At 45.6% G+C, this 27,154-nt stretch overlaps 1 protein-coding gene across 1 annotated transcript in view; it reads right to left on the bottom strand.

Moving 5' to 3' along the window:
• Positions 1-19,325, bottom strand: part of PPM1K (protein phosphatase, Mg2+/Mn2+ dependent 1K) — a 69,653-nt gene extending 50,328 nt beyond the window's left edge. Inside the window, exons 1-2 of the mRNA XM_086961964.1 lie at positions 19,198-19,325; positions 499-1,013 (exon numbers count right to left, since the gene is read on the bottom strand). Coding sequence (XP_086818090.1) covers positions 499-944 — 446 coding nt within the window. The 5' untranslated portion in view covers positions 945-1,013; positions 19,198-19,325. The remainder of the gene's footprint in view (positions 1-498; positions 1,014-19,197) is intronic.
• Positions 19,326-27,154: the final 7,829 nt, after the last annotated feature.

Here is a 27,154-nt window from a genome sequence, read left to right as displayed (position 1 = left end):
GCATTTAATGTGGCCGTTGGAAACAGAGATAAACACCAGACTCAAAATGGGGCTGCATTTTCAGTGAAAGTGTTTGTGACCTGCTCTATAATTGGCCATCAGCAATATCTTCGGTCACTCGTGTCCTTCAAGTGCCACTGTGAGGTAGGTTTGCTTCAGAAACCTTCAAAGTCTGACCTAGTCTACATGTAATGGATGATCACGCTGTGGATAGATCCACGTGTAACCTACTGCACATGTTCAGTGGATACTGAAGCTTTCCTTCATCTCTAAAGCACAAAGTACGCACTGCTCTTAGCCTCAGGTAAAATGTATGGTCATGCACTAAAATGAAAAGCTAACAGCAATCACGTTGTACTCATTTAATCTCAGAAGAGCAAACATAACAGTAATGAGAAGTCCACCCCCCCCCCCCCCCACCCCCAATGGAATTGGTGGCCAAATCAAGGTACAATGACTCGGGATTTGTGGAACCCAGTATTATTTTACAAGCCTTACCCAATGTACTCCTTCATGTATTTGTCACAGAAATCCGCAGCTGCTGCGCCCCCATGCCCATCAAAAACAGCAAAGTACAACACATCTTCAGTGAGCTGGTCATAGTTAAAGCGGTCCTCATTTTCTTTGCGTTTCCCGAGCTCTGTGGCGCATCCCACCTTAGACAGGCTGATATGGGGAATAAGCTTCCCGTACTTTATACTTGTTGGTAGCAGAATGGGCTCATCTATGCGGTTATCCCAGATGCCAAACGAATCCCATGTGGCCGGGCGGCCGCTGCTGTCCGGATCAAAGCGGGAAGAAAACGGTCTGCGCTCAGTGGTGGAGCTCTGACAAGCAGGAACCGCACGTTTTTCGTCTTGCAGCAAGCGGGAAGTCAGCAGTGCTCCTCTCCTCACCTGTGACCCGCCATTTCTGACCAGATGTGCTAATACAACTGTTGACATTACTAGACTCCACTGAGAGCAACAAAGAAGGAAGGCTTGATGTTCTATTAAAAGAAAGTTTTAAAAGCACTGGAAAAAAAGAGAAATATATATTATTCGAACAGATAGGTAGGTAACAAAAATACGACAAGCATCAGGATATGTTTTCAACAAATAAAAAAAGACAGTGTAAGTGTAGTTATTTCCCTCTTCAAAACAGAAGGCATTTAATTAAAACGAATATGAAAAGTTGAAGGTTTTGCATCCCTATTTCACTTCAACAAGACCACATTAGTCCATTCTGTCCACCACCACTTCCAGTGCCTTTGAATAGTATGGTTGCCATTGCTTTGTACACGTCCCTAAGGTTTTAAGTACCTTCTGCTTCCAAATCAACTTTCAGATATTGCTAGTAATAGGGATGCACTACAAATACACTAAGCAACATATGCTTTTCTCTGCATGGTACTATGTATGGCCTTTTATTCAAATAGCTTGTAGAAGTAATGGGCAAGAAGATGGGCATTTGTTAACTGCGGACGTAGTCTGGGATTTATTAAAGTTGATTCTAAAACTAAAAAATAATCTATCGGGGCATTTCATATATATTTGCTGCCACAACCTCTGAAAGGTTAAGGTTCGATCCTGTGTGGTGTGCACATATCGAGTAGCATATGAGTCCAAGTCGGTGTTCCAAAATGCACGCACACTGTACAAACAGAGATTTCTACTTTGCTAATTTTCACCAAGTCAACTCGGCACCAACAGTACCCATGCTATGCTGCTCTCTAAGCACATTAGAACTGGGATGACGCATCTTCACCACCTTCTCCCGGAATTGGAAATATTCAAAGAGAAATCTGACGCAATGTAGACACCCAGTAAATACCAATATTTGCACAATCAGCATTTACTAGGTGCACAGTTTGCACCTGGGACGCCACACAATTTGCAGGTATCGTGTTACGCAAAGCCTAGGTGTATACCCATGCTCCCTGCCCATAGGTGCTTCTTCAATTTTAGAAGAGTTACAAAAGAGTACAATAAGGGAAATGTACTAATAAAAATGGGTCCCCTTTTCCACTATTGTAACAATTCAATTCATTGCTTAGTGCTGACACGACCGCCCCCAAAGACACCAAAGGAAACCTCTGAATGCATACCAACCACCCAAGCCCCTCTGGCAGCCCGCCAATTGACTACTCTGTTCTCCTTCTCTTCCCTTGGTTACCAATGCAGCAGGATATGTATGTTCTTGAGTCAGTTGCTGTCTAATTTTATCTGCCGGTTGTTGTTTCCTGAACCAGCGGACGGGGCCAGAGAGGACCACAAGCCCCAAGCTACCATGCGGGCCCAGCGTCACCACCTGCGCCGGGGAGCGCATTTAACGCAGACTCTGCTCCCGCGCGTGGGACGCGCGTGGGCTCTGCCCGGGCCCATCCACCCCCCTAACTCCCCAGACAGGGGACTACCCCTGAAAAAATGGGTCAGGTACTGTAATATTGCCGCGGCTTGGATATCTTTAACATTTGGATCCCTGTCACTTCATGATATTGCACTGAAGCGTCAAAATTTAAGCTTATCTTTGCACTTAAGAGACTATAGGCTGCTAGCCAACTTGGACATTGCTATTTGCACTTTGTACTTTGCACACGCTTGGTTCATTCTTAGCTTTTTGCAAATTTATTTGATTTTATAAATTCCTAATCTATAACTTTTAAAATTATTGACTATTTATTAAGGGGCGCTGTACTCCTAAGTTTTAGGCAGTGTTTTTTCATCTGGGACATATTGAGGTAACAGGACCGAAGGGGTTGTGTAGTGCAGAGTTGTGCTTGTGGGAGTCTTATCTCTTATTGGTTGCACAAAATGGGGAAAAGAAAGCAAGCTGCGAGCCATACATCTAAAGCTCTGAGTAAACATAGGAAAGTCAACATGTCCTTATTGAACTACCTAACCGGGGCTGTGGGAGATATCGAGAGACCAATCATTTCTGTGGAGGAAAAAATAAGTAATGATTCTGTCATCTCGTCCCCGCAACAACCACAGGCTATGGCCAGCAAAGTGTATGTGAAGTAAGTCTTGTAGAAACAGAGAGTAATGAGTTATTAGACCTAGACAGTCGTGTCAAAATTAATAACAGGTCTGTTCAGGAAATCGCTGAGGATATCTTAGTCAATGCTGCGAAAACAAACCAGTTAACTATAAGGAAAAAGGGTTGTATTTTGCCCAAAGGAGCGGTAGTGAACAACAACGCCGGGGATATAGTATTAATCCATCCAGTGCCAGCTAATACCCGCAGATCCATCAAGTCTCAGCCTAAAAGGCTGTATGCGAAAACACAGGGGGGTAGGAACAAAACCCAGAAGGGATCATGCCAGCCTTAAGGGGGGAAATATAGCAATTACAGTCACTAGTGACGCAGCAGAGGTACTTCAAGCCATAAAAAGACCTTGTAGTATCTATGTTGCAATCAATTAATTCCCTTAGTTTAAGGCTGGACAAGAATAAAATCGATGTAGGAAAACTACCTGGGGACCACCAGAAGAACGTAATAGGGATTGGCGCACCAAATCAGAAACCTCTGGGAAATATGGTGCAACCAGAAGGGCTTAGTACTACTACGACTATTTTGAGTAACAAGAAAACCGGTGTAGCCAGTAGACAGGGTGACTGCGAAGACCAACGAATAATTACATCCTCCCCTTGTGTGAATACCCATGCACCGATAGAAGAAAGAACTACCTAAAACTTCAGGTGGGGAGGGCGAGAAATTAGGGTTGAACCAAGGGCTGGAACACATACCAACAGATGGGCAAAAAAATGTTACTGGGGAGTCTGATAATACACAAACACATCTCCCTCCAGCGGCAACACCCTACACTATTATTTTAGTCGACGTTCCTAAACTACCAGTAGATACTGAAGAAACTTGGCCCACATTGAGAGATAAAACAATTAACTGGCTGGACAAAAGGACAGGCCTAAAAAATGCCCGCTTCAAAATGGTGAGGAGGGTGGCCTGGATGGGCAAATGTGACAAAACCTATAAAGGGGACTGTATAGTGCTCTCGCTGGGTGAACCGGCCCTAGTTAGGGAAGTCCTAACAAGACAGTATAGATCAAATCTATTTGATAGCAGCATTCAAGTGCGCCCTTTGAGGTTCTTCTACCCGCCCCATAACTTTAACATTTTGGAAATTTCGACAGGTCAGGTGGGAGCAGGCGGGAACAGCTTACCCTGTAGTTGTGTCAAATAGATTTGGCCCTCTTTCTTTGGACGGGATTGATTGACATCCAATCACAAGGGGCTGTCATGCATCCGGATATACATTAATACTTGATAACACTGCTAACAAGACCACGCAGAAAAGAGATATTGAGGTCGAAATGGAAAGCATCTCAGTTAATACCAGTGGTTCCCAGTCTTCAAAAGAAAACCCAGCAGGGACATGTAGAATCCTATTCTGGAACGTGGCAGGCCTAAAAAATAAGGGGAATGACCAGGCGTGGCTAACCTTTATTGATAAATTGGATGTCATGTGTCTACAAGAGACCTGGGCAATATAAAGTATACATATAAATGGGTTTAAGACATACCATAATCCAGCGATCCAACCCCCTAGTGGCTGGCCAAAAGGTGGACTATGTGTATACATTTCAAATCGGCTGACAACACACAAGAGTGCGATGGTTAGTTACGAAATGTTTTATCAAACGGTCCTCATACAGATGGATAGTAATAATGCTCTGCTTCTCGTAAACTTTTACAATACTATCGAAATAGCCCATCTAGGTTCTGTTTTAGGAAAGTTAAGTCGAGACATTGCCAAATCTGAACTAAAGGCTAACGTTGAAACCATACCCATTTGGGCGGGTGATTTCAATACTAACTTGTGCCCACTGGTGGGTGGCGGGAGGTGTTGTCTAACTTTAGATAATTTTGACCCTTCATTTCATTTTCAACACACTACAAAAAGGTGATTAGTTTAATGAGGCCATGTTTAAACACGACCTGGGATTTTCCAACCGCTTATGCACGCCTATGGTAGAGTTTGATTACACATTTATAGGGAGAGTAGTGAAATCACTTATTGATTTCATTATTATCGCAAATCGTTACGCGAGTTATGTGAAGGCCTTATTTACCCATCAAAATTTTATCAGCGACCATAAAAACCCCAAGCGGGGAGTGTAGTAACATTGGTAATAAGATAGCATGGGTACGGGATATAACGCTAGGGAAAAAAATGGTTATGCTATCCGCTGGGGAAGCAGGGACAGCTCAAAACTAAGTAACGATATAATGTTAAGGCACTAGATCCAATACTAAAATGCCTAAGCGATAGCCCGACCCATGATGAAGTCTTAACTGCTTTCCAAAACATTACTGAGGCGGTTAGAACTATTTTATTTAAAGACTCCAAGGGCACTCATAATTCAAAAAAGGATGGTTTGATAAAAACTGCAGTAGAAGTTATCGTAGGTTGAGGAAGGCATTACACAGTGAGGTAAGAGACATGCCCGTGATAAGGGAATGCAGAAAATTGTACCAGGAAGCTTGAAAAAATAGGTTACTGGAGCTGAAGGATAATGCCTGGAAGGACCTTATCGAGGCAGCTGAGTCTAAAGATAGTATAAAATTTTGGGCCACGGTAAACACACCTTTCCTTGGCAACAAAATAGATGATCCTACTATCGAGCTGGCAATAGAAGAACAGGTCTGGATAAACTTTTTTTCTAAAGTCTATGCAAGACAGAAACCAAATGAGGATGCGGCTGAGAGATCTGAAATAGAGACTACACAACAGCCCTTCTTACCTATTAAACTTGATTTTTCACTTAAAGATGTTGCTATGGCAGTTAAAGCAAGTAAGAGCGGCAAAGCTGCTGGTCCTGACGGGATAGCAATTGATTTATATAAATCTAATTTGGAGGTATGGGGTCCCATTTTAACAAGAGTTTTACAAGTGTGTTGCGAAAAAGGTTTTATTACTACATGGTCCGAAACCATTATAGTACCCATTTTTATCAAGCATTTGCAATGCAATAGGGCTCGCATTAGTAAAGTTAAAGGTATTAGTATTGTAAATGACAATTTTTTTATTTATGTTTTTGTTTTGAAAATAGCGGAATTAATAACTTTGTCATTTACAATGCCAATAGTGTTAACTTTTGCAAACGTGACACCGATAGCATTTGTAATGTAATATGTGTTGTATTTACATGACCGATGTATTAATATTAAAAATAACAATGGGTTGTATTTTTCAATAATTAATACTTAAATAAAAAAGTTATTATAATTTATAATGGCAATAGCTTAAACTTTTGTAAATAACTTTTTGGAAGATTAGGTTTAGTGTATTTTATTGTGATGAAAATACAAGAACAGAAGTGAAATAGTAAAAATTTTTGTGACATTTGTAATAAAGTTTGAGACATTGAGAGAACATATTTGAATCCGTTGTTGTTGAATGGTTGCACAGATTGATGCTGTGGCATTCAGTGATGCTGTGGTAGTGCATAGTGATGCTGAGGTGATGCGATCGATAGAGGCAGGGCGATAAGATTGATAGAGGCAGGGCGAGAGTGCGGGGATGGGAGAGGGAGAGGGAGGGTGAGGGAGAGATTTTGCATGTGGAATCTCTACAGTCAGGCTGCACCTCTTATCTTCAGAGCATGTTAAAACTATTCCAGTTAAGTAGCAAATGGTAACTAACATCTATTGTTTACTTTCAACTCAAAGGCATGATTTGGTTTCAGATGCGCATCGTATAACTTGTTATGCACGATAATATTGTGGTTGATAAACGGTGAATTTGGCGTTTGTTTACAATTTCTCGAAGGTGCACTCTGTTTCAGCGTGCTTTAAGAATATTGGTTCGAAGCGCCCTGAAAAATCTATACATTTACAAGTTGGCGCTATGTCGGGCACGTAGGTAAACCCGCAATTTAAACAAGGCGTTGGTAGGCCAGGTAAAGAACAGCAATGCGCTGGGAGGCCATGGGTCACATATCTTGCCGACCCTAGTAACGCGCTCCGTGACGGGGAGTATTGTATCAAGGAGCAAGCAGGGAAAAGGATTGCATTAAAGCGGGTGCCAGGCTGAAAGCAAGCATGGCACCCCTGTACTTTGAGTGAAGTGGCCCCATGGTAAACAAGCTCTTGGCATTGCTGTGGGGAGGGAGGGAGGAGAAATGCGAGACACGGCCTGGCGGCCGTGAAGTGTGAAGCAGTGGGTGGGGGAGCCCTTTGAAGTGAAGCTCTCGGAGGCAGGAGGGCGCGGGAGCGAGGGAAAAGCGCGTGCTTGTGTTCACGTGAACTGTCGGAAATCCGCCCGATGGTTTGAGAACTTATTTTGCCCACTAAAATTCTCCCCTATGCATTCCTTGCGGAATGTGATAGGCGAGCCCTAATAAAAAAGGGTGACCGCGAGAAACCTGCTTCGTACTGCCCGATATCCTTGTTGGATTCTTTGATGAACGTGTCGGGCAGGATTGTTCTAGAAAAACTACAGGGATGGACCGAAGAAAATAACATTTTAAGCGATGTCCAATATGGTTTTAGAGCTGGCTTAGGCACAAACGAGCAGATTTTGAATTTAAGTATTTTAATTGATAAATAGACTAGGGCAAAAGGAGGAATTTTTTATTTGGCCTTTGTAGACCTTTCAGCGGCCTTTGATTGTGTAGTTCATGAGAAACTATGGGGGATTTTAAACGAACTGAAAGTTGACCCCGTTTTAATTCAGTTTTTAAGACAATTGCATATAGGAGCTACCGCAAAGGTCCGCTATGGCATCGAGGGTGAGTGTACCGCCTCATTTAAAGTTGAACGAGGCGTAAAGCAGGGGTGCGTACTGGCACCACTCCTGTTCTCTTTATATACGAATGCCTTAGAACAGGAGTTGGCGGCAAATACTAGGGACACTCCATCAGTAAAATCCCGCCCTATCGCTTCTCTCCTATACGCGGATGACGCCGTCCTCATGTCCCGCACTCAAATAGGATTACAAAGGGCCCTCTCTTTTTATACAAGTTATATGGACAGTCTTGGCCTAAAATGAAATGCCAAAAAGAGTTTTGTCATGTCATGTGGTTCGAGTAGAAATAAGACCAGAAGCTTCCAGGCGGGGGGAAACAAGGTGGTGACTACCCCCACATTTAGTTATCTGGGAGTGCTCTTTGACAGAAATTGTTCTTGGGCACCAGCAGTAAAGGCTAGGTCTACTCTTCATGAAGTCCATTGCAGCACTTTTTAACTTTTCAAAAAAATTGGGGAAAAGGCCACCAGAAATTCTATTAAAAATATATTGAGCAAGGTGTGTGAGTATAGCAATTTACGGGCCAGGAATCTATTACACCAAGCCCGACTGTATGAATCTTATAAAACGTAAAGATTTTTTAAAAATGGTTATGTCTCATCTAGAAGAAAACAGACTAGCATCAGAGCTGAATAAACCCACGGCGATTAGCCACCAACTGACCCTCACGACTGTTCATATTCAACCCTATTTGCTTTGTGTTGAGGGTGGTTACGACAGGTATCTTCTGACCAGATTTAGGTTTGGGAATTTCCATCATCTAACCTCATATCCAATTGTAAATGACTGGTCAAGAGAGTTATGTCAGTGCCCCTGTGATAAAGTGTCTAGAATAAGCACTATGCATGTAGTTTTATTCTGTAAGCTGTATAATAGAGAGAGGAGAAGATGGTTAATACCACCATTAAAGCAGGACGGATAGAGACAATGTTGCACTGCTTTCATACATCTACAGATGCTTGAAAATTACTACTGTATTGGGTCTATGGTGGGCTTCCTAAAGAATGCCTTGAGGACAAGAAAAGTTGTTAACATCTGATCTGTGGGGGGATATGTTCTGGAATCCCTACTAAAGGGAAGAATAAAATTCCCCAAATAATTAGCTTAATCTTTTTAAAAGTTTTTACAATGATAGTTGCCCATAAATGAGTATTTTTATGTAATGTATGATAATGTATTGTTGGATTATGCGTATGCTTTTATGATTTTAACTTTCCAAAGTCGAATAAAGCTCATTTTGATTGATAGATTGTATGGTCTTGTTGGAGAAAGGTCTGAAAATTAGACTATTTTAAAAGGAATTAAGAGTTTTCGAAAGTAAAAAAGTCATGCTGTTCCATGGCTATCTCCCATAATTTTAATATAGAAAAAGCTCATTGAATATGTGCATTAGACATTAGACCTCATACAAAAAGCGCTGTGCTCCTCTTTCCTATAGCTTACTACCTCACTTAAATGCATCATCCTCATTGACCCTCTCACTGGCTCCACAGCTCCTGCAAGCAAGAATAGTGATAGGAGCAACCATGCAAAATTTCCCTTTCAGGCACCAATGAAGGAAAGAGACACTTATCTTTTCTACCTATAATAAAGTTTTTTTTTTTTTAAATATAAAAGTACCTTAACAATTCTTTTAAATGATTCTTTCATCCAGAACACACAAGAGGAAAGCACAGAAAATCTCAATTGTATCTGAAAGCTCTTTATGCCAATGCCGATCAAATCCTTGCCAATAACGGAAGATCTACCAAACTTTATTTGGGCTACTTGATAAGTGTTGCTAGATGAGGATCTCCCGTTAATGAGTCCAAGTTGCTCAACCATCCGCTTAGACAATCTGGTGATGAGCATTTTATTACAGATTTCACTATTCTAGTTATGGTCAGTGGTAGACACTACTCTGCTCGATGAGACACTAACCTACATACAAAAGATGTAAGCATTATTAGAAGTAGTAGTGCCGCGGAATCAAGGAAATGTTATGAAGTGGTTGACACTGGGCCAGGAAACCAGCAGCAGGTACGAACCAGCTTAACTTACGCCTGGTCCACAATATGTCAGCCAAATTAGAACAAGCATTTGCAGGGAGTGTGGGGCGAGGGAGGGAGTGTGGGGCGAGGGAGGGAGTGTGGGGCGAGGGAGGGAGTGTGGGGCGAGGGAGGGAGTGTGGGGCGAGGGAGGGAGTGTGGGGCGAGGGAGGGAGTGTGGGGCGAGGGAGGGAGTGTGGGGCGAGGGACAGAGTGTGGGGCGAGGGACAGAGTGTGGGGCGAGGGACAGAGTGTGGGGCGAGGGACAGAGTGTGGGGCGAGGGACAGAGTGTGGGGCGAGGGACAGAGTGTGGGGCGAGGGACAGAGTGTGGGGCGAGGGACAGAGTGTGGGGCGAGGGACAGAGTGTGGGGCGAGGGACAGAGTGTGGGGCGAGGGACAGAGTGTGGGGCGAGGGACAGAGTGTGGGGCGAGGGACAGAGTGTGGGGCGAGGGACAGAGTGTGGGGCGAGGGACAGAGTGTGGGGCGAGGGACAGAGTGTGGGGCGAGGGACAGAGTGTGGGGCGAGGGACAGAGTGTGGGGCGAGGGACAGAGTGTGGGGCGAGGGACAGAGTGTGGGGCGAGGGACAGAGTGTGGGGCGAGGGACAGAGTGTGGGGCGAGGGACAGAGTGTGGGGCGAGGGACGGAGTGTGGGGCGAGGGACGGAGTGTGGGGCGAGGGACGGAGTGTGGGGCAAGACAGAGATTTTTAAACATCGCCAGCTTGTGTTAACAAGAATCAGCCAAAATTATCACAACGCACAAAAATGTTTTGAACACTCCAAAACTCGTTACCCACAAGGTGATCTGAAATTCTCATGCACAGAACAAACAACATTACATTCTACTGGTTAAATCAAACACTCGGCTGGAATTAGAACTGAACAATTAGACACGAACTATCGGTTGCGTCAGATCACTTGGAATTTTCTCCCTTTCTGTTTATTAGCTGTCCAATCTCGAGGGGTCTGCATTTGGACCCAGTAGGGACCATATGTAACTGGTTAATTGGAATGTTCACCCTAGGAGATCCTCTTTTCAAGGTAGTAAATAGACTGCCTTTGCAGATGTCATTGCTGTGGTAAATGCATATATTGCCTTTTTTTAATGAGTAAAACAACTTTGAACCATGGGGACCAAAAAAACTTGTGAAATTATGGTGTGCAAAAATGAAACGTATGCTTGCGAGTCCCTAGATGTCCACTCACGACTTGTAGATAGCAAGCAGTTTACACTTTTGAATCCTGCTAAGGCCAATTTAGCCTTTCATCATTCTGAGGTCAGTCAGTTCAGTAACATTAAACTGGCTTTGGTAGTAACTTTCAATTACAAGGCATAGAAACAGCAGAAGTGTGTCGAAAAAGCAACCTAAAATCTAATTAGTACTGTCCATAATTTATAATTTTTATACAGACATTTGTTTGAGGCATATTCTGTGCATATGAGCGATACGGAAGGCCAAGTTCCTTTATAAGAGCATGAAACTCAGAGGTGACTTAATACCCTTTACTGTATGGCAGAAGGTATTTTATAGCTTATAATACAAAGTCATACCATCACACTTCTCATAAACCGAATACATCCATGTTGTCTTGTGTTGTCTGCTGCAAAAATATCACAAACAGCCTAGCGAAAATCGGAAACCAAAAGAAAAAAAAATTGTAAACGGGTAGAAAAATGGAAAAAGATTCTATACTTCCTGTAATCCCCATAGAATGCAAAAAATAAAATAAAATAGCTATGATAGTTCACGCTGATCAAGGTTTACTTTACAAATATGAAAAGGCATTGTTATTTACAATACCATAAGCCCCACCAGCCTACTGACGGTTCGCAGCAGTCAGTCTGGACATCTGATGGGTACTGGCTCTGTAGCACCTTCCAGAATTACACACTGGAACCCCTATCTGCCTGTCACGTGACCCCGCTCTCGCAGTTTGCTACACGCATTAAGCTCCTCACTGAGCCGCAGAACCCCCCCCCCCTCACCTCACCCTTCTACAATGTGTGTAGGTGTGGAGAGCCACTAATATAGCTCGAGCTATCTAGGCGCTATACAGCCAGGCATTACAGATCCTGCGAGGAGTGGATGGACAGAGAGGGACACGACAGACAGCTCCTGAACACGAGGGACGAGAGACAGAGGGCACTATGGACAGAGGAAGAGTATGAGAAGATTGAGCATGTGATGAAAGGAGGAGACAGGGAGAGAGGAGACAGATCCCACGACGGAGAGAGGAAGAGTACGAGGAGACAGAGCATGTGATGAAAGGAGGGACAGGGAGCCGAGAGACAGAGGGCGCTATGGACAGAGGATGAGTATGAGAAGATAGAGCATGTGATGAAGGGAGGAAACAGGGAGAGGAGAGATGAGCCCGCCACGGACAGTGGTGGAAGAGTATGAGGGGACAGAGCATATGATGAAAGGAGTGACAGGGAGACGAGAGCCCACGGCGGAGAGAGGAGTATACAAAGATAGAGCATGCTTAATCCGAGGCAGCCCCCGTTCACCCCACCCCCTTTTATCCGTTGCGCGCACACACTAGCCATTTCTCATACTGAATACAGACACATGCGTACCCCAAATGTGAGCAGTACACGTCTGAAAAAAAGGTGAAATGCCTTTAACAGCAACCCCAGATAGAGCGTTCGGGAAGCGCGTTTCCCATAAAACGCCTACAGCATGCACTCTGCTAATGCCCAGTCAAACAAAGTCAAGAACCCGCTAACCCCCGATTCCGACGCACGCCTCCTGAAAAAAAAAAAAACATGAAAAACGGGCCGCCGCGCTGCCCGCGGCGACCCGGAAGCTCTTGCCCGGCCGGCCAATCCGCTCACAGCCGACCGGAAGTCCCGCCTCCTGATGTCCGGGAGAAGAAGGCCTGCCGGCGCATGGAGCACCCTGCCGGTCCTGGGTAGCCCGGGTCCCCAGGAGGGGGCCCGGGGAGAAGGAGGAGTGTGGCGCCTGTTGCGGGGCTCCTCTGACCTGAGGGAGCCCCGATCCAGAAGAGGAGACGCGCCGTGAGGAGCAGAGCGCGAGAGGAGCCCCGTCGGAAGAGAGCAGCCGGTGAGTGGGGCCCAGGGCTGATGTGAATTTAGAGGCTCCCGTAGGGGACTCCATGCCTGCCTGTGTGTATGCCTGGGGGAGGGGGGAGGGAGTGTGTGCGCGTGTGCGTGTGTGCGCGAGGGAATGTGTGTGCGCATGCGTGACTGTGTGTGATTGAGATAGAATGCGAGGAAGGGGATGTGCACGGCGACGTGCTCGCCCTCGAGGAGGAATCTGAGACAGCGAAGCGCATGGGCGATCGCTGTCTCACATTCCTCCAGACACGCCAGCAAAAGATGTCTTCGCAGAAAAGCAGGCTTCGCCTGCTTTTTAGGTCTGCTCGACCTAAAAATATGCAGCCTCAAATAACTGTAGCATTCCTGAGCTCCAGGAGGAAACCTGTGTCAAACGTAGACGTCTGATATTGTAGCTTCAAAAATAATAGGTAGGCTTGAATGATACAAATAGAAAAACAGCAACAGCACTGGCCCAGGCAAACCACAACTGGGGGAATCCTGTCCTATGCCATCTGGTCTCCTGTCCACCGAATACCTCCCCTCTGAAACGAGAGTGCTCAATGGCAATCATTACTCTCTGGTTAGTACATAATGTCCCTTACACTGCCTAACAGTGTATGTGTCGAGAATTATTGTGAGAAAGGCTACATGAGGAAGTAGTCACATGCAAGTCTTGAATGATCCATATCACTTTCTTATTACGAACTAAGGCTAGTCAAACAAACAGAGACTAATGACAAGCCGATAGGAAAATTCAAGCTAAACAACCTCTATGTTCCAGTCCGCCTCAGTACATGCTGCAGCATCAATGACTGAAAAGGGGTGTAAGATCTGTTAGACGCATTATATATCTGCAAGTATGAGTTTTTATAAGATGCAAGACAGCATTAAAAGATGTCACAGATCCTGAAGGATGTATTAGTATAATTGGCAAGTATGCATTAAACGATGTCACTGTGCGGCAAGGATGCACCAATGTAATATTTTAGGCTGCAATAAACTAACTTATGAACCTGCTAAAGTCCATTAAACTAGGTTATAAATCTTAACACCATATCACTATCTAACCTCCATGCAAGCTTCTCCCCAGCACTGTGACCCTCCCTCCCCTCCGTAAACTCCTGTTAATAATTTTACATATCCCCACTCCCCTTCCTCTGCACTCCCCAGAGCTGGTATACATTAGAAATTAACTGGAATTCAGTTACAGCATGTCCAGATTCCAGGGCCGGGTTCTGTAATGGTTACATTAATTTGTACTAACTGTACTGAGTGAAGCCGACACTGGATTAAACGGAGGGCCCCCCTCCGTACATCAAGTGTGCATGCACTGTACGAAGACTCATGCAGTGCAAGGTCACCAGAGTGCACTGGACTCTTTTTGCCCAAACAAGAGTCCACCTTTAAATGTCTCACGTAAAGCAATCCTTTTAGTCTGAGTTGTCACTTGCCCGGATAAAGGTGCCTAAAGTCAAAAGGTATTTGGGCACATCTTGTTCTTTATCTACTCATACTCACAGAGACCAGTGTTTATACGAAACGATACCTCCCTCTTTGCTGAAAGAAACTGACCTTTAATTCCTTTTATAATCCACAAATGGCAGACAATTGTTATAGTAAATTTAGATAATGAAGAAGGCCCACTCAGGCCATTGCAAGCATTAGCAGAAAGTAGTGTACAGACGTACATATTAAATAAGAAATACAGGCCTAAACTGGTAGCACAGAAAACGCAAATAGAGTCTGGACCAGAGGGGGAGGGCAGTAAACATGAGCTTTGGTAGAACAAAGAAATATAATTGGACACAGCAGAAATGAAAAGGTACATGCTCGCATTAAGAAGACATCTCTGAGAAAATATGTAGACAAAGTAATACAGAGGCACAGGATAGGTGGGAGATTAGGCTTTGTAGAGCAGTAGACAGGTAGGGAGTAGAGCATTGCTAGGCTTCAGAGACAAGCAATGGACAACCAGTAGTACAAGTGGTGGTGTGGAAGCACAACAAATAACATGGGCACGAGCCGCAATCCACAAAAGCGTGATTATCTGTTTTTGCATAAAGTATCACTTTTTTTTTATGTCCTGATTCCACCAAAAGCTGTGCAAATAAACTTTCTCGTCGTCGTCGTGGGCACCCGGGGTTGGCGTTCTTGCAATAGCCTGGGCATGCCCGCCCTGCTTCTTTATACCGAGGCCTGATGTAATCATGGGACAGCCAGGCATTAGACCAGCCTCATTAGTCTTCCCCAGTCTAATAAAGGATCCCATATGGTGCTATTTACTCATTGTGCCAAATTATATTCTAACCGTGCAGTGCTCAAAGCCGCCCGTAACCAGTTTTCATAAGTAGGAGGGTTGGTGTCTTTCCAGAGTTTGCAAATCTCCCTACGCGCTACTATGATAAGGTTAAAAAATAAAGCCACTTGTGCCCCCCTTAATAAACTAAGAAGCTGAATATCCATCCCAAAAATGACTAACTAAATTTAACGTCAAGGACCCTTGTGTTTTAAAAATGCCATCTAAGGCTTTCTCAACCATAGACCAAAAAGAACCCAAAGAAGGACAGTCATAAAAAAGATGTATGTCGTCTGCTTCCACCACCCCACATCTTGGACACGATGGAGGGTGAGTCACAAACTTTGCAATTTTGTTTTGGGGTGCAATAGAGCCTGTTGATGGTAAAATAGTGGTTCTTCTTCAGGGAGCCTGATCTGACATATTTATACAAGGTTTGGAGAGATCTATCGTAGAGAGCAGCCGATATCTCCTCCAGCCCTGAGGCATTCCAGATTTTGATACAATGGGGGGGATGCGGTTTCCTCCTCCTGCAACATTTTCCCATACCACATTCCCACTTCCTTCTTCATTGGGCAAGGGGATTGAAGTACAGACTCTATATCCCAATTCCCACCGAAGTTCTCTCTCTCAGCGGCAAACCAAGAACAGATCTGCATATACTTAAATCTAGAGAAAGAATCCCCTATCTTCGTTCTCAGGACCTCCCATGGGAGAACTCCCTCTGATGTTACTATATCTGCCCATACCGTTATACCTGCTCTCCTGATGGGAAGAGAAAGACTGTCCTTAAAGCATGTTGGCAGGCCCGGGGAGTCCCAAATTGGGGCACGAGCTGAGTAGTACTTTATACCCCATCTCCCTGTGACTCTGGTCCATACAAAAAGTGCATGTTCCAGTATCTTGAGACGTATCTTTTTATAAAATGTTGGCGCGCCAAATTTGTAAAGGAAGCCGGGTCCGCCCCCCTCTTGGGCCACCATTGTTTTCAATATCCGCCCATAGTTGGAATCATCGGGACTAGTAAGGAGGCATCTAATGTTTTTCAGTTGGAAGGAAAAAGCATACCGGATAATGTCAGGGAGCGCAAGACCTCCCTTTAGCAACCTTCTTTTCAGCTTTTTTCAAGAGATCCTTGAGTTTTTATTTGCCCATATGAAGCTACCAATTTTCCCTTGGATTCTGGCTAAGACCTTTTGTGGAAAAGTGAATGGTATCATATTAAAAAGGTATGTTAATTTTGGTAAAATCACCATTTTGACCAGGTTGATCCGACCATAGATTGTAAGCTGGAGGTTCTGCCACCTCAGAAGGAGGTGGTCGATATCCTTGGCCACTTTTTTTTATATTGATCAATGCTACAGTATTGAGGTCTGGTGGTATTATTATGCCTAAGTATCTAAACTGAGTGTTATGGGCTCCCCCCCAATTATCTATGCCCCAGCACATTATTTCAGTTTTTTGGTTATTTATCAAGTACCCAGAGTGTTTACCGAAGTCTTTCATTATCTCTTCCACTCTAGGGAAGACCTCAGCCGGACTGCTTGTGTAAATTAGCAAATCGTCGGCATATAGCGCCACCTTGCAGCTGAAACTTCCGGCGGTGAAGGGTGTAACCTGATCGTCTAACCGCAGCGCTTGTGCCTCTTTGCTGAAAGAAACTGACCTTTAATTCCTTTTATAATCCACAAATGTCAGACAATTGTTATAGTAAATTTAGATAATGAAGAAGGCCCACTCAGGCCATTGCAAGCATTAGCAGAAAGTAGTGTACAGACATACATATTAAATGAGAAATACAGGCCTAAACTGGTAGCACAGAAAACGCAAATAGAGTCTGGACCAGAGGGGGAGGGCAATAAACATGAGCTTTGGTAGAACAAATAAATATAATTGGACACAGCAGAAATGAAAAAGGTACATGCTCGCATTAAGAAGACATCTCTGAGAAAATATGTAGACAACGTAATACAGAGGCACAGGATAGGTGGGAGATTAGGCTTTGTAGAGCAGTAGACAGGTAGGCTTCAGAGACAAGCAATGGACAACCAGTAGTACAAGCGGTGGTGTGGAAGCACAACAAATAACATGGGCACGAGTCGCAATCCACAAAAGCGTATTTATCTGTTTTTGCATAAAGTATCACTTTTTAGGTCGAGCGTAAGCATACGACCTCTTGTATACTTTAGTATGAGCACCTTCTCAGCATCTACACAGCACCACCTCCTCTTCAATGCCTCACCAACTCAGCATCATAGCAGCACCACGTTAACATCTGCACTGCTTAGCACTATTTCAGCATCAGTGCACCACCTCCAACGCAGCCCCACCTCAGCATCAGCACACCACTTCCTCAGCACAGCACCTACTCAACATCACTCAGCACCACAGACTGGCTGTAAAAGAGAAGCAGTTACTGCCAGCTTTGCTTCGTGTAAGCAAGGACTATAATATAAGTTCAAGTGTGCGTTTATGCCCCTCCTGCAGGTTTTCAAAACACATAAATTAAAGGCATTGACATTTACAATGCCAATAGCTCAAACTCTCGCAAATGCGAAGCCAATGGCATTGCAAATGCTTGTTGATATATTGTTGTGCTTAAGCAAATGCTTTATTAAATATGCAAATGTAAGACGTACGGCGGCAAATGTATAAAAGAAACTGTCCACCACATTCAGCTCAGATTCCAGTTCCATGGGGCTGACTGACCTGTGCGCTTTATAGAAACTTGATGCTAGTTCAGGCCTTCTTCCGGTCCAAGAGAGTTGTGCTGTACGTGGCAAACATTCATCCTTGGAGAGATGGTAAATCTCTTCCAGTTAAGTACTTGCAAACTCTTTTCCTAGCCCATATTACTAAACATAACAGATATCACTCGGATTTACGTTGCTCTCGCTCACTTGCCTTTTTATTTTTTTATATTAAACAAATATAATTTCGCTGAACTTGAAAAATGATTCACTGGATCGTCTAAACTGACCTTACAGATTTCCAGTAGAATTCTCTAGATCCTATGGCACATTAGGAAAAACAACACACAAACGTTGCCCGTCATGTTGCCAGTTGGCTAAAGAATAATCAGAAATCTTAAAGAATTTCAATCGCGTAAACTCTTCCTGTAGGTCGGTCTGATTACACGTACAGTGACAATTTCGGAAACATGTGTACGGGTTCATTGAGTTACCTTACAAGGTCACATACCTGGAACTTGCAGATTTCATGTAATGCTCTACAGAAGGGAGATAACACCTTGAAGCTAAGCTTTCATAACGGGAGCCTGCGACTGGAGATTAAGAGATCTGCAGCTAGAGCACTGTCTATCTGACCTACATTCCCCATAATATACCCCGACACTTACGAGATATGCATCGGTCTACGAAAGTGCGATTTACAACACCCCCATCCCCCCCACCACCGGACTGGAGATTAAACACAAGAGTCGGTAGCAAGTTCATTAATAGCGTAAGCCACTTTACTCGCAAGGATTCACCCCATCAAGCTACTGTCTGATGATGTATACACATGTATCACCGATGAGCCATGCATCGTGCAAACAGGGGGCTTGGTAGTGACTGATGATGTGTAAACATGCATCACCGATGTGTCATGCACTAAAGATGAACTTGAACCCTCCTCGCGGTGAAAGCAGAGGGGTGACCTGTTCCTTCTCAGCTGTGCATGAACGCGCGCGGCGAGCACAGGTCCGCTGAGGAGCCTTGCCGCAGGCCAATGGGAACGCAGCAGTAACAATGGCTCGTGACGTCACTAGAAGGCTTGCCAAGGAAGGGGTTTCAAGCACAGCGGGGCCGCCCCATTCGAGGTCATTGCTAGTCACCCACGCCCCCCAAGACCTGGGAATCCACCTTATGAGCTGCGGGGCATTGCTGTAGCAATACACAATTCAAGGATCGTCTACAGATTATTTAAAACAAGTCAATGTGTCGGAGCCACACCCACCACTGAGAAAAAATGTGTAATGCCGATAAAAAGGTACACCACACAAAATAAAGACCAATCCACCAAAGGCCATATTGTGTAAAATAGACACTGCGGTCGTTACCTCTCCCCTTGTTACTTTAGAAGCGGTGAACTCCGCGGCGGCGGCTCCTGCTCCGTTCGTGCTGCTCCCGCTGCAGCTGGCTGCTGACTGGTCTCCGCTCTCCTAAACTACCCTCCTCTTTTCCTATCAGAGTAGTGCGCAGCATGCGCGAGGCACCTAGCCAAGCAACGAAACCGCAGCCAATAGATTCAACAACTGTGTCCGGGCCCGTTCTACGTTAGCCAATCACAGAGGAATTCATATTCAGCCATACAGAGTGTAGACTTCGGCCATCGCCTCCACGGCAGTCCAACCGCAGCACCCTTTCGTCAACACCAATCAGATGCTGGCAAAAAAGTCTCAGGACCCGCCTTCTCTCCGAAAAGTCCCCACCTTCTTTTGGGAACGGAAACTGAAAGAGGATAAGACAACTGTTGGCATACTGGCATGACTTCCTAATAGAATCGCGACAAGTTAATAGCTCACTGCTCTATATTAGGATTTTAACTTTTAAACTACAGGTAACAAAAGGATCTCTCTGACAAAAGCAATAACCAATTGACCTGTTTATAGTGTATGCACTTTGTGATCTGAATGGGACATGTTCTTTGCAGCAGGCATATTAACCTTTCCGCCATGTGATGAGTATAAACTTCCTCTACCAGACAAAGCTCCGGTCTCTCTAGGAAGAACATTAATCATCGGAGTTATCCTTACATTTTTATTGATGCTTGAAAATTCAATTCTATTGCAGGACAGGAGGCTCCGATTATGCTAGTCTCATTTCTTTATTGAAATGCCCAGCAGCCAAGTAAAAAACCACATTACCCAGAAACACTTGGGTGATAACCATAGAGTCTTGCAGTATAAATAAGCGTACAGACAATCCCACTTCCTCTTTCTTTGCTGCTCCGCAGCCAGTTAAGTGCTCTTACCTTCTTATCATTGTTATTGCGCTTTGTTGTGCTTACATTGCTGAGTTGTGTATGCCTTGTAGTGCGCTCGGTTTGCGCTTTTCGCCGTGTTGTGTTAATTGCGCCCGTTTTTATTTTCCGGCGACTCGCGGCTGGGAGCGAGGTTACTCCTTCCAGGAGCAGGGCGCTTTGTGCCTGCGCTCTTTTCTGTGCTTGTGGAGTGGTCCTTGGGGGTTTTGGGAGCCTCGCGCTGCTTGCGCGAGCTCTCCTCTCTTCTGTTTGGCAGCCGGTCTTCGCGCATGCGCGTTGTGCCATTTCCGGCGCTCCGTGTTTACATTGTACCGGAGCTTCTTAACAGACGTCTTTCACGACGTTAGCGCCCACGGCCATCAGAATTAACCCCTGTTGACGCCGGAGCCTGGAAAAAGACTCCGGCTGTAATAATTTTGCATAGGCTTTGCCTAGAGTGACGTTTTTGATACAGTGAGCCGACCCTCCACTCTTTAATTGTATTTTGCCTGTAGTTTTTTTCTACAGCTGGGCTTGCTGTGAGGGTTTTTTCACTCCCCTTTGCATTAGCCTTTGGCTTGTATTTATTTTTCCTTCCTCCTTTGTGGGCATAATTTTCACAACACCTGTGAACCATGAGTGAGTACTATTATGAGGAGGAGGAGGAGTTTGATGATGAGGCTCCGGACACCATGGAGCAGAATCTTGTGGAGGCTTTAGACCGGGGAGTTCAACATTCCATGAATAAAGCTATGGTACGTGCTATAACGCCTCTAAAGCGGCACTTGACTCAATATGCCAGACAACAGGGTTGGGTCCCTGCAGCTAAAAAAGCTTCTTCTTCTTCGCCTGCTAATCCGCATGCTTCGGACTTTAAGAAGTTGGCACAGTCCTTATCATCTACCAAGCCTACTACTATAGTGGAGGAGGAAGAGAGTGATGACCTCCAGTCCTCTTCGTCCTCGGACCCCGCCCCTCCCCCTCCCAAGAAGAGGAAGTGTAAAGAACATTTTGTCGATGCGTCGACGCATCCACCTGTCCTTACTTTTGAGCCGGCGGACAAAATGTTGGACCTTGGTTTTCTTGCAAAGAGTACCAATCGGATGGTTGATCCGGAGGAGCTAATTAATTGGGCTCAACGCACCATTTGCCAGTTGGGTAATGCCAACTGTGCGCTCTCTGCCGAGCGGCGCCGTTCAATTTTACTGAAATTGGACCCTAAGCTACAAGAATTGGCTACTTCAGAGTCGGGCCCTGCGGCTCAGGGTCTGCTTTTTGGACATCCATTTTTAAAAGAGCTGACCAACTTTGTGAATACCTTCAGCGGCCTGGATAAGGCACAGGCATCTCTGCGCCGGACCTTTCGTCCGGTTTTCAACAGGGCCGGAAGAAGTAGGGGGCGTTCCTCCGGCCGTGGTCAGCAACAGCCCTCCCAGAAAGGGTACCAGTCCCAGCGGGGAGGTCAGCAGGATTCGCCTTTTCCTAGAGAACTGGCGATCAATCTCCAGCGATGCATGGGTGCTGGAGACGGTTCAGGGCTTCAAACTAGAGTTTTACCAACCTGTTCGTCAGTCCCATCCTCCCTTTCCTCTCCATTTCTCAAGCCGAAGTCAAGAGTTCATCACAGAGGAACTCAGGTCTCTGGAGGCGAAGGGGGCGATTGTGCCGACGGTGCGCCATCCTCAGGGCTTTGCCAGCTCAATCTTCCTTGTGGAGAAGAAGGGAGGGGGATCGAGGTTTGTCTTCAATCTGAAGGACTTCAATGCAGGGGTGGTTTACCGCCACTTCAAGATGGAGGGAATCCATCTCTTGAGGGATCTCCTGAGAGAACGGGATTGGATGGTCCGTCTGGACCTCAAAGATGCATACCTCTCGGTTCCGATTTTTCCGCCCCATTGCCGCTTTCTTCAGTTCCAGTGGCTGGGGATATGGTATCAATATCAGGTTCTTCCTTTCGGCCTTTCGTCAGCACCATGGTGCTTCACGAAACTGTTGCGTCCGGTCGTGGAGTCTCTCCGCAGTCGCGGAGTTCGCTTGATCATTTATTTGGACGACATCCTCCTGTTAGCGGATTGTCCAGTAAAGCTTATGACTCATCTGACGTGGACCGTAGACCTTCTCCAGTCTCTAGGATTTTTAGTGAACGTTCCCAAATCTGTACTTCAACCTACTCAGGTGATAGATTTCTTGGGGTTCCAAATCAATTCCCTCTCTTGTCAACTTCTGCTACCTCGTCAGAAAGTTCGATACATCAAGAGGGAATTGAGGTCTGTTGTCTCGAGTCCGACGGTGTCGTTGAGATCATTAGCTCGAGTTGTCGGTCTTTTAGCATCTTCTCTGCAGGCGATATTTCCGGCTCCGCTGCATTACCGAGCGTTGCAGCGCTTGAAGATTCAACATCTTCAGAGGGGCCTTCGCTATTCCGACCACATCCCTCTGTCGGAGGAGGCGAAGTCGGAGATGACATGGTGGTTGGACCACATGGAGGCCTGGAACGGCAGGGCCCTCTTCGGGTCTTCTCCGGAGATTGTGATCGAGTCGGATGCCAGTCAGTGGGGCTGGGGAGCCCGCTGCGGTTCGGTCACGACCGGGGGACGATGGTCATCCCAGGAACGCTCTCTCCACATCAATTGTTTGGAGTTGCTGGCGGGATCGTTCGCGATCAAATGTCTGTCTCCACTTCAGTCCCGCTGCTGTATACTTCTCCGGATGGACAATGTATCAGCAGTCCGTTATATCAACAAGCTCGGGGGGACTCGTTCGAGGTTGTTGGCGGAGATCGCCAAGGAGTTTTGGCATTACTGTCTACACAACAGGATCACTGTTATTGCGGAGTACCTTCCGGGTTGTCGCAATGTGGTGGCGGATTGGAACTCCAGGTACCTGAGGGATTTCAGCGACTGGAGACTCCATCCGCGTGTGTTTCGACAACTTCTACGGATTTGGGGCCCTTGTCAGATCGATCTCTTTGCGTCCCGGCTCAATGCCCAACTTCTCCGGTTCTTCAGCTGGAGACCGGACCCGGAGGCTCTGGCAACGGATGCTTTCCTTCAACCGTGGCCGACATCCCTGTGTTATGCGTTTCCTCCGTTTATGATGATCCCCAGGGTTCTAGCAAGACAGAGGGGAGGCGGATCCAAAATGGCGGAGTGAGGATCCGTGCCGGCTGACTCACCTGTGAGCTCCACTCCTCACTCTCCCTCCTAGAACCCTCGCGGAACGAATGCTGAAACGAAAGCTGAAATCTCATTAAGGTTACAGAGCAGGCTTACTACGGCGGCTCTTTCTGCTTCAATCAACCGATGCTTCTGCTTTTCGAAGCTGCCTGGCTGTTACGACAGCTGCTTGGTGCACGGATCTGTAACTCCGGGCTCAGCTGTTCTGGTCTTTCCGTCAACCGGCGAGCGACTGCCGGAGTGCGTGGGACCCAAAGGATGACCCCAAAGAACCCTTCGCAGATGCCGTCACACCAGACACGAAACAGCAAACAGGCGATGACGGCTACGACTACGGCGGCAGCTGCAGCAGTGATTACCTCGCTCTCAGCCGCCGCTTCTTCCACAGCTGCTACGATCACCGTTTCATCCGCGGCAGTTCCGACGGCAGCCGCCACCTCTCTGCAAACCCTTGAGACCCACCTCAACGGCGCTCTGACGGAAAATAGTGACCCCCCTGCTTCAGTCTCTGCTCCTGCAGTTTCGATCCCAGCAGCAGAAGGGAAACCCTCAACGGGTACAGCGGGTACAGCCAAACAGGTAACGAAGCTCTCAATTACCTCTACTGTGCCACATAAAACCGGGACTAAAACACAGGCAAAAGCAGGGGGGGTGGCAGAAGGGTCTGCTTCACAGCATGTGACTTTAAGTCACCAAGGTGTTGATCCTGATCCCTTGCACGCGAGCACTATGACACCAGAAGCGCTAGATTCCGACAGGGGTAAAGCTCCACAGATGCTGCCAGAACCACCACCCCATCTACCCAAACCGACCTCTATTGATCTCATTACAAGCAACCTAGAGGTGATACCTGAAGATGTGGGTAACGAGCCCGGGGGGTCAAATGAGAATATAGCAAATATGCTGCTCTCAGCTGATGCCGAGCTGGACTCCTACGAGGACTGTGAGGTCGAATCAGAGACAGAGGTTGATAGGTCAGCAGATCTATTAACAGGGGGGTGCGCTTCACAGAACAAAATTAAGGGGAAACCAAAAACAAAGAAAAGTAGCAAAGCTGGCGCTATCTCCAAACGACTCAAACAAAAGACAAGCAATAATCCCGCTCTGAAGAAGCATATTTTAGAAAAAAGTCCGCTTAGAAACTGGATTGTAGCAAAGGGTTTGGTTAAAACCATGACACTGAGGCTATCGGGTGGGAGCCCTACCGACCCTCTACCAGTCACGACCTCCCTGGAGAAAAGTATATTGATCAGCCCAGGTATCATGTCTCTAGGGGACAAGTTGGACGAGCTACAACCTCAAGAGCAAGCTAACGGGTCATCCTACAACTTGGAGCTAACATTATTAGATGAAGCCAATAATTCGCCATCAGCCATCCAACCGTCCTCCCCGGCAACAACAAGCCCCTCCTTCTCAACGGAGACACCCTCGGGCCCTGCCATAGCTTCTCCTACAACGGCTACAAGAAATGCAGAAACTGATACTCCTCCCTCCTTAGATGAAATACTTACGGTTTTGAGCAAACAACTGAGCAATCAGCGAGCGGAAGCGCAAGAATATTTTCTTCAACTTAGAGAAGACAATAACAAGATGCAATCTGTTTTACAAGATCTCACGGCTAAAATTGGGGGGGTCTCTCAAGATACCATTGAGCTACAGGAACGGGTGGTACAGGTGGAGGAGACAAACACCAAAATGATAAAAACAGTGGAAAAACACGATGATCAACTGAAGTTACTACAGCTAAAGGTTGAGGATTTGGAGAATCGTCAAAGGCGCTCCAACCTAAGACTTTTTGGAATTCCAGAGAGATCAGAGGGCGCAGACCCTAGAGCTTACATTGTAGGGGTCCTTCAGAAGGCTTTTCCGGACCTTTCAGACTGGGACTGGGACTCACAAATCCAAAGGGCCCATCGTTTACCTCTGTTTCAGAAGAATAGAGAGAACCAATTCCCACGCCCATTCCTAATTTACTTCGGTAATTTCCTTCTACGACAAGCGGTCTGGCAGAGAGCCCGCCCCAACTCCCCAGTAGCTGTAGGAGAATTCTCGCTTTTCGCACGCTCTGATCTCAGTAGGGACACTATGGACAAGAGGTGGCAGTTTCGCAAACTGATGGATCCAATTAAGGCCCATGGTGGGCAAGTTTTTCTCCAAGAACCTGCTCGTCTAAAGGTTATAAGAAATGGGCGAACCCATCTCTTCAATGATGTTAAGGAAGCAGAGAATTATCTCTCCAGCATTATATCTAGCCAGAGCTAGACCCAGAAACAATTTAACATTAGAAGTAAAGAAGCAAAGACTGATGTCAGAACAAACTATCTAAGGGGAGTATGGGGGGCACAACTCCACAAATTCACGAAATTAGAGGGGGAGAAAATGAGAAAAATCGAAAGGAAACGAAAAAGACTTATGCATGTATAATGATTTTTGCTTTATAGAGGGGGGGAGGTGAGAGTGACACAGGTTGCGTCACCGCACACGCTGCCTTACTAACGGCAGCATTCACTGGGGGGTGGTTCTTCCCCGGCCGGGGTGAGAACCAAGGGGGGGGGAGGGGGGAGGGACAACATCTCCGCAAGATGGGGGCCAGGGGAGCCCGGGGGGGGGGGGGAATATAATAAAATTTGTGTGCAAGATGACAAGTGGGAATTAATTGATAAAATTCGCAACTTATGGTTTTTTTGTGGTATTACTATATGTTTTAGAGGCTTAAGAGAACTAGCTTTAGCCTTATTATTTGGTTATTTGAAGAGGGGCGCATTATTTCAACAGACAGTTAAATGCATTTAATAAGATGTTTAGCCTGGAACGTGGCAGGACTTAACAGCAAAAGCAAAAGATCCTTAGTATCAGAGGAATTGAAACTACACAACCCTCATTTTTGCTTATTATCAGAAACCCACATCGTATGGAAAGATAGGAAAATTTTAAATCAACTGGGATATGAAGTTTTGGTTTGTTCCACTTTTGGGAATCCTACAAGAGGAGTTGTCATTCTTAAGGACAAACGACTCAGGGTAGAGGTACTTCAAACTGCTCATGACAAGGATGGCAGATGGGCCTTAGCGCAAATCAATTACGCTAATACTAAGTATGTTTTATGCGTAGTCTACGGCCCAAATGTAGATGATCCAAAACACTTTGACCAACTAAATGTGAAACTTTTGGGCTGGGAGGGGGAAATCATAATAATGGGGGATTTTAACTGTATTTTGGACTACAAAGTAGATACTACCAAACCGAATGCTCATCAAAGGATGCGCAAGACCAGGCTGTCCATAATAGATATATGTCGGACACACAATATTAAAGATGCTTGGAGATATCTGTATCCATCTGTGCCGGGCTTTACATACTATTCTGCGCCCCACAAGACGTGCACTAGAATAGATTTGGTTCTAACTAGCGATAAATGATTACAGGCCGGTTCTATGATTCTCTGTCCCCGGATAACATCTGATCATAACGCACTCATAATAACATTCGATACACAAAGCACGCGGACACCACCTAGGCCTTTTTCTTTTCCAAGACACTTGCTTTCTGATCCAAATTATGTGAAACAGCTCAAAACTCATCTCAATGAATATATAACCATTAATAGAAATTCAACCGGGTGCTGCATGGTATGGGACTCTTGCAAGGCAAGTATTAGAGGGCTCACTCAAGCCTATGTCTTCAGGCAAAATGCAGAACAGAAGCAGCACAAGTTTACACTACTAAATAGTATAATCAAATTGGAAGATTCACTTGTTAATGCATTACAGCATAACCCCGCAGCAGTAATGGAAATTAACCTAAAACTTAGCACATTGAAAACCGATATAAAATCTAACCTTATTAGGAAAAACAGCACCAGGATTCAAAAATTTAAAA

Source organism: Lissotriton vulgaris, chromosome 3_1 (assembly GCF_964263255.1).
Source record: "Lissotriton vulgaris chromosome 3_1, aLisVul1.2, whole genome shotgun sequence".
In the NCBI taxonomy this organism is placed as follows: Eukaryota; Metazoa; Chordata; class Amphibia; order Caudata; family Salamandridae; genus Lissotriton; species Lissotriton vulgaris.
This window is presented reverse-complemented; position numbering and strand designations above follow the sequence as displayed.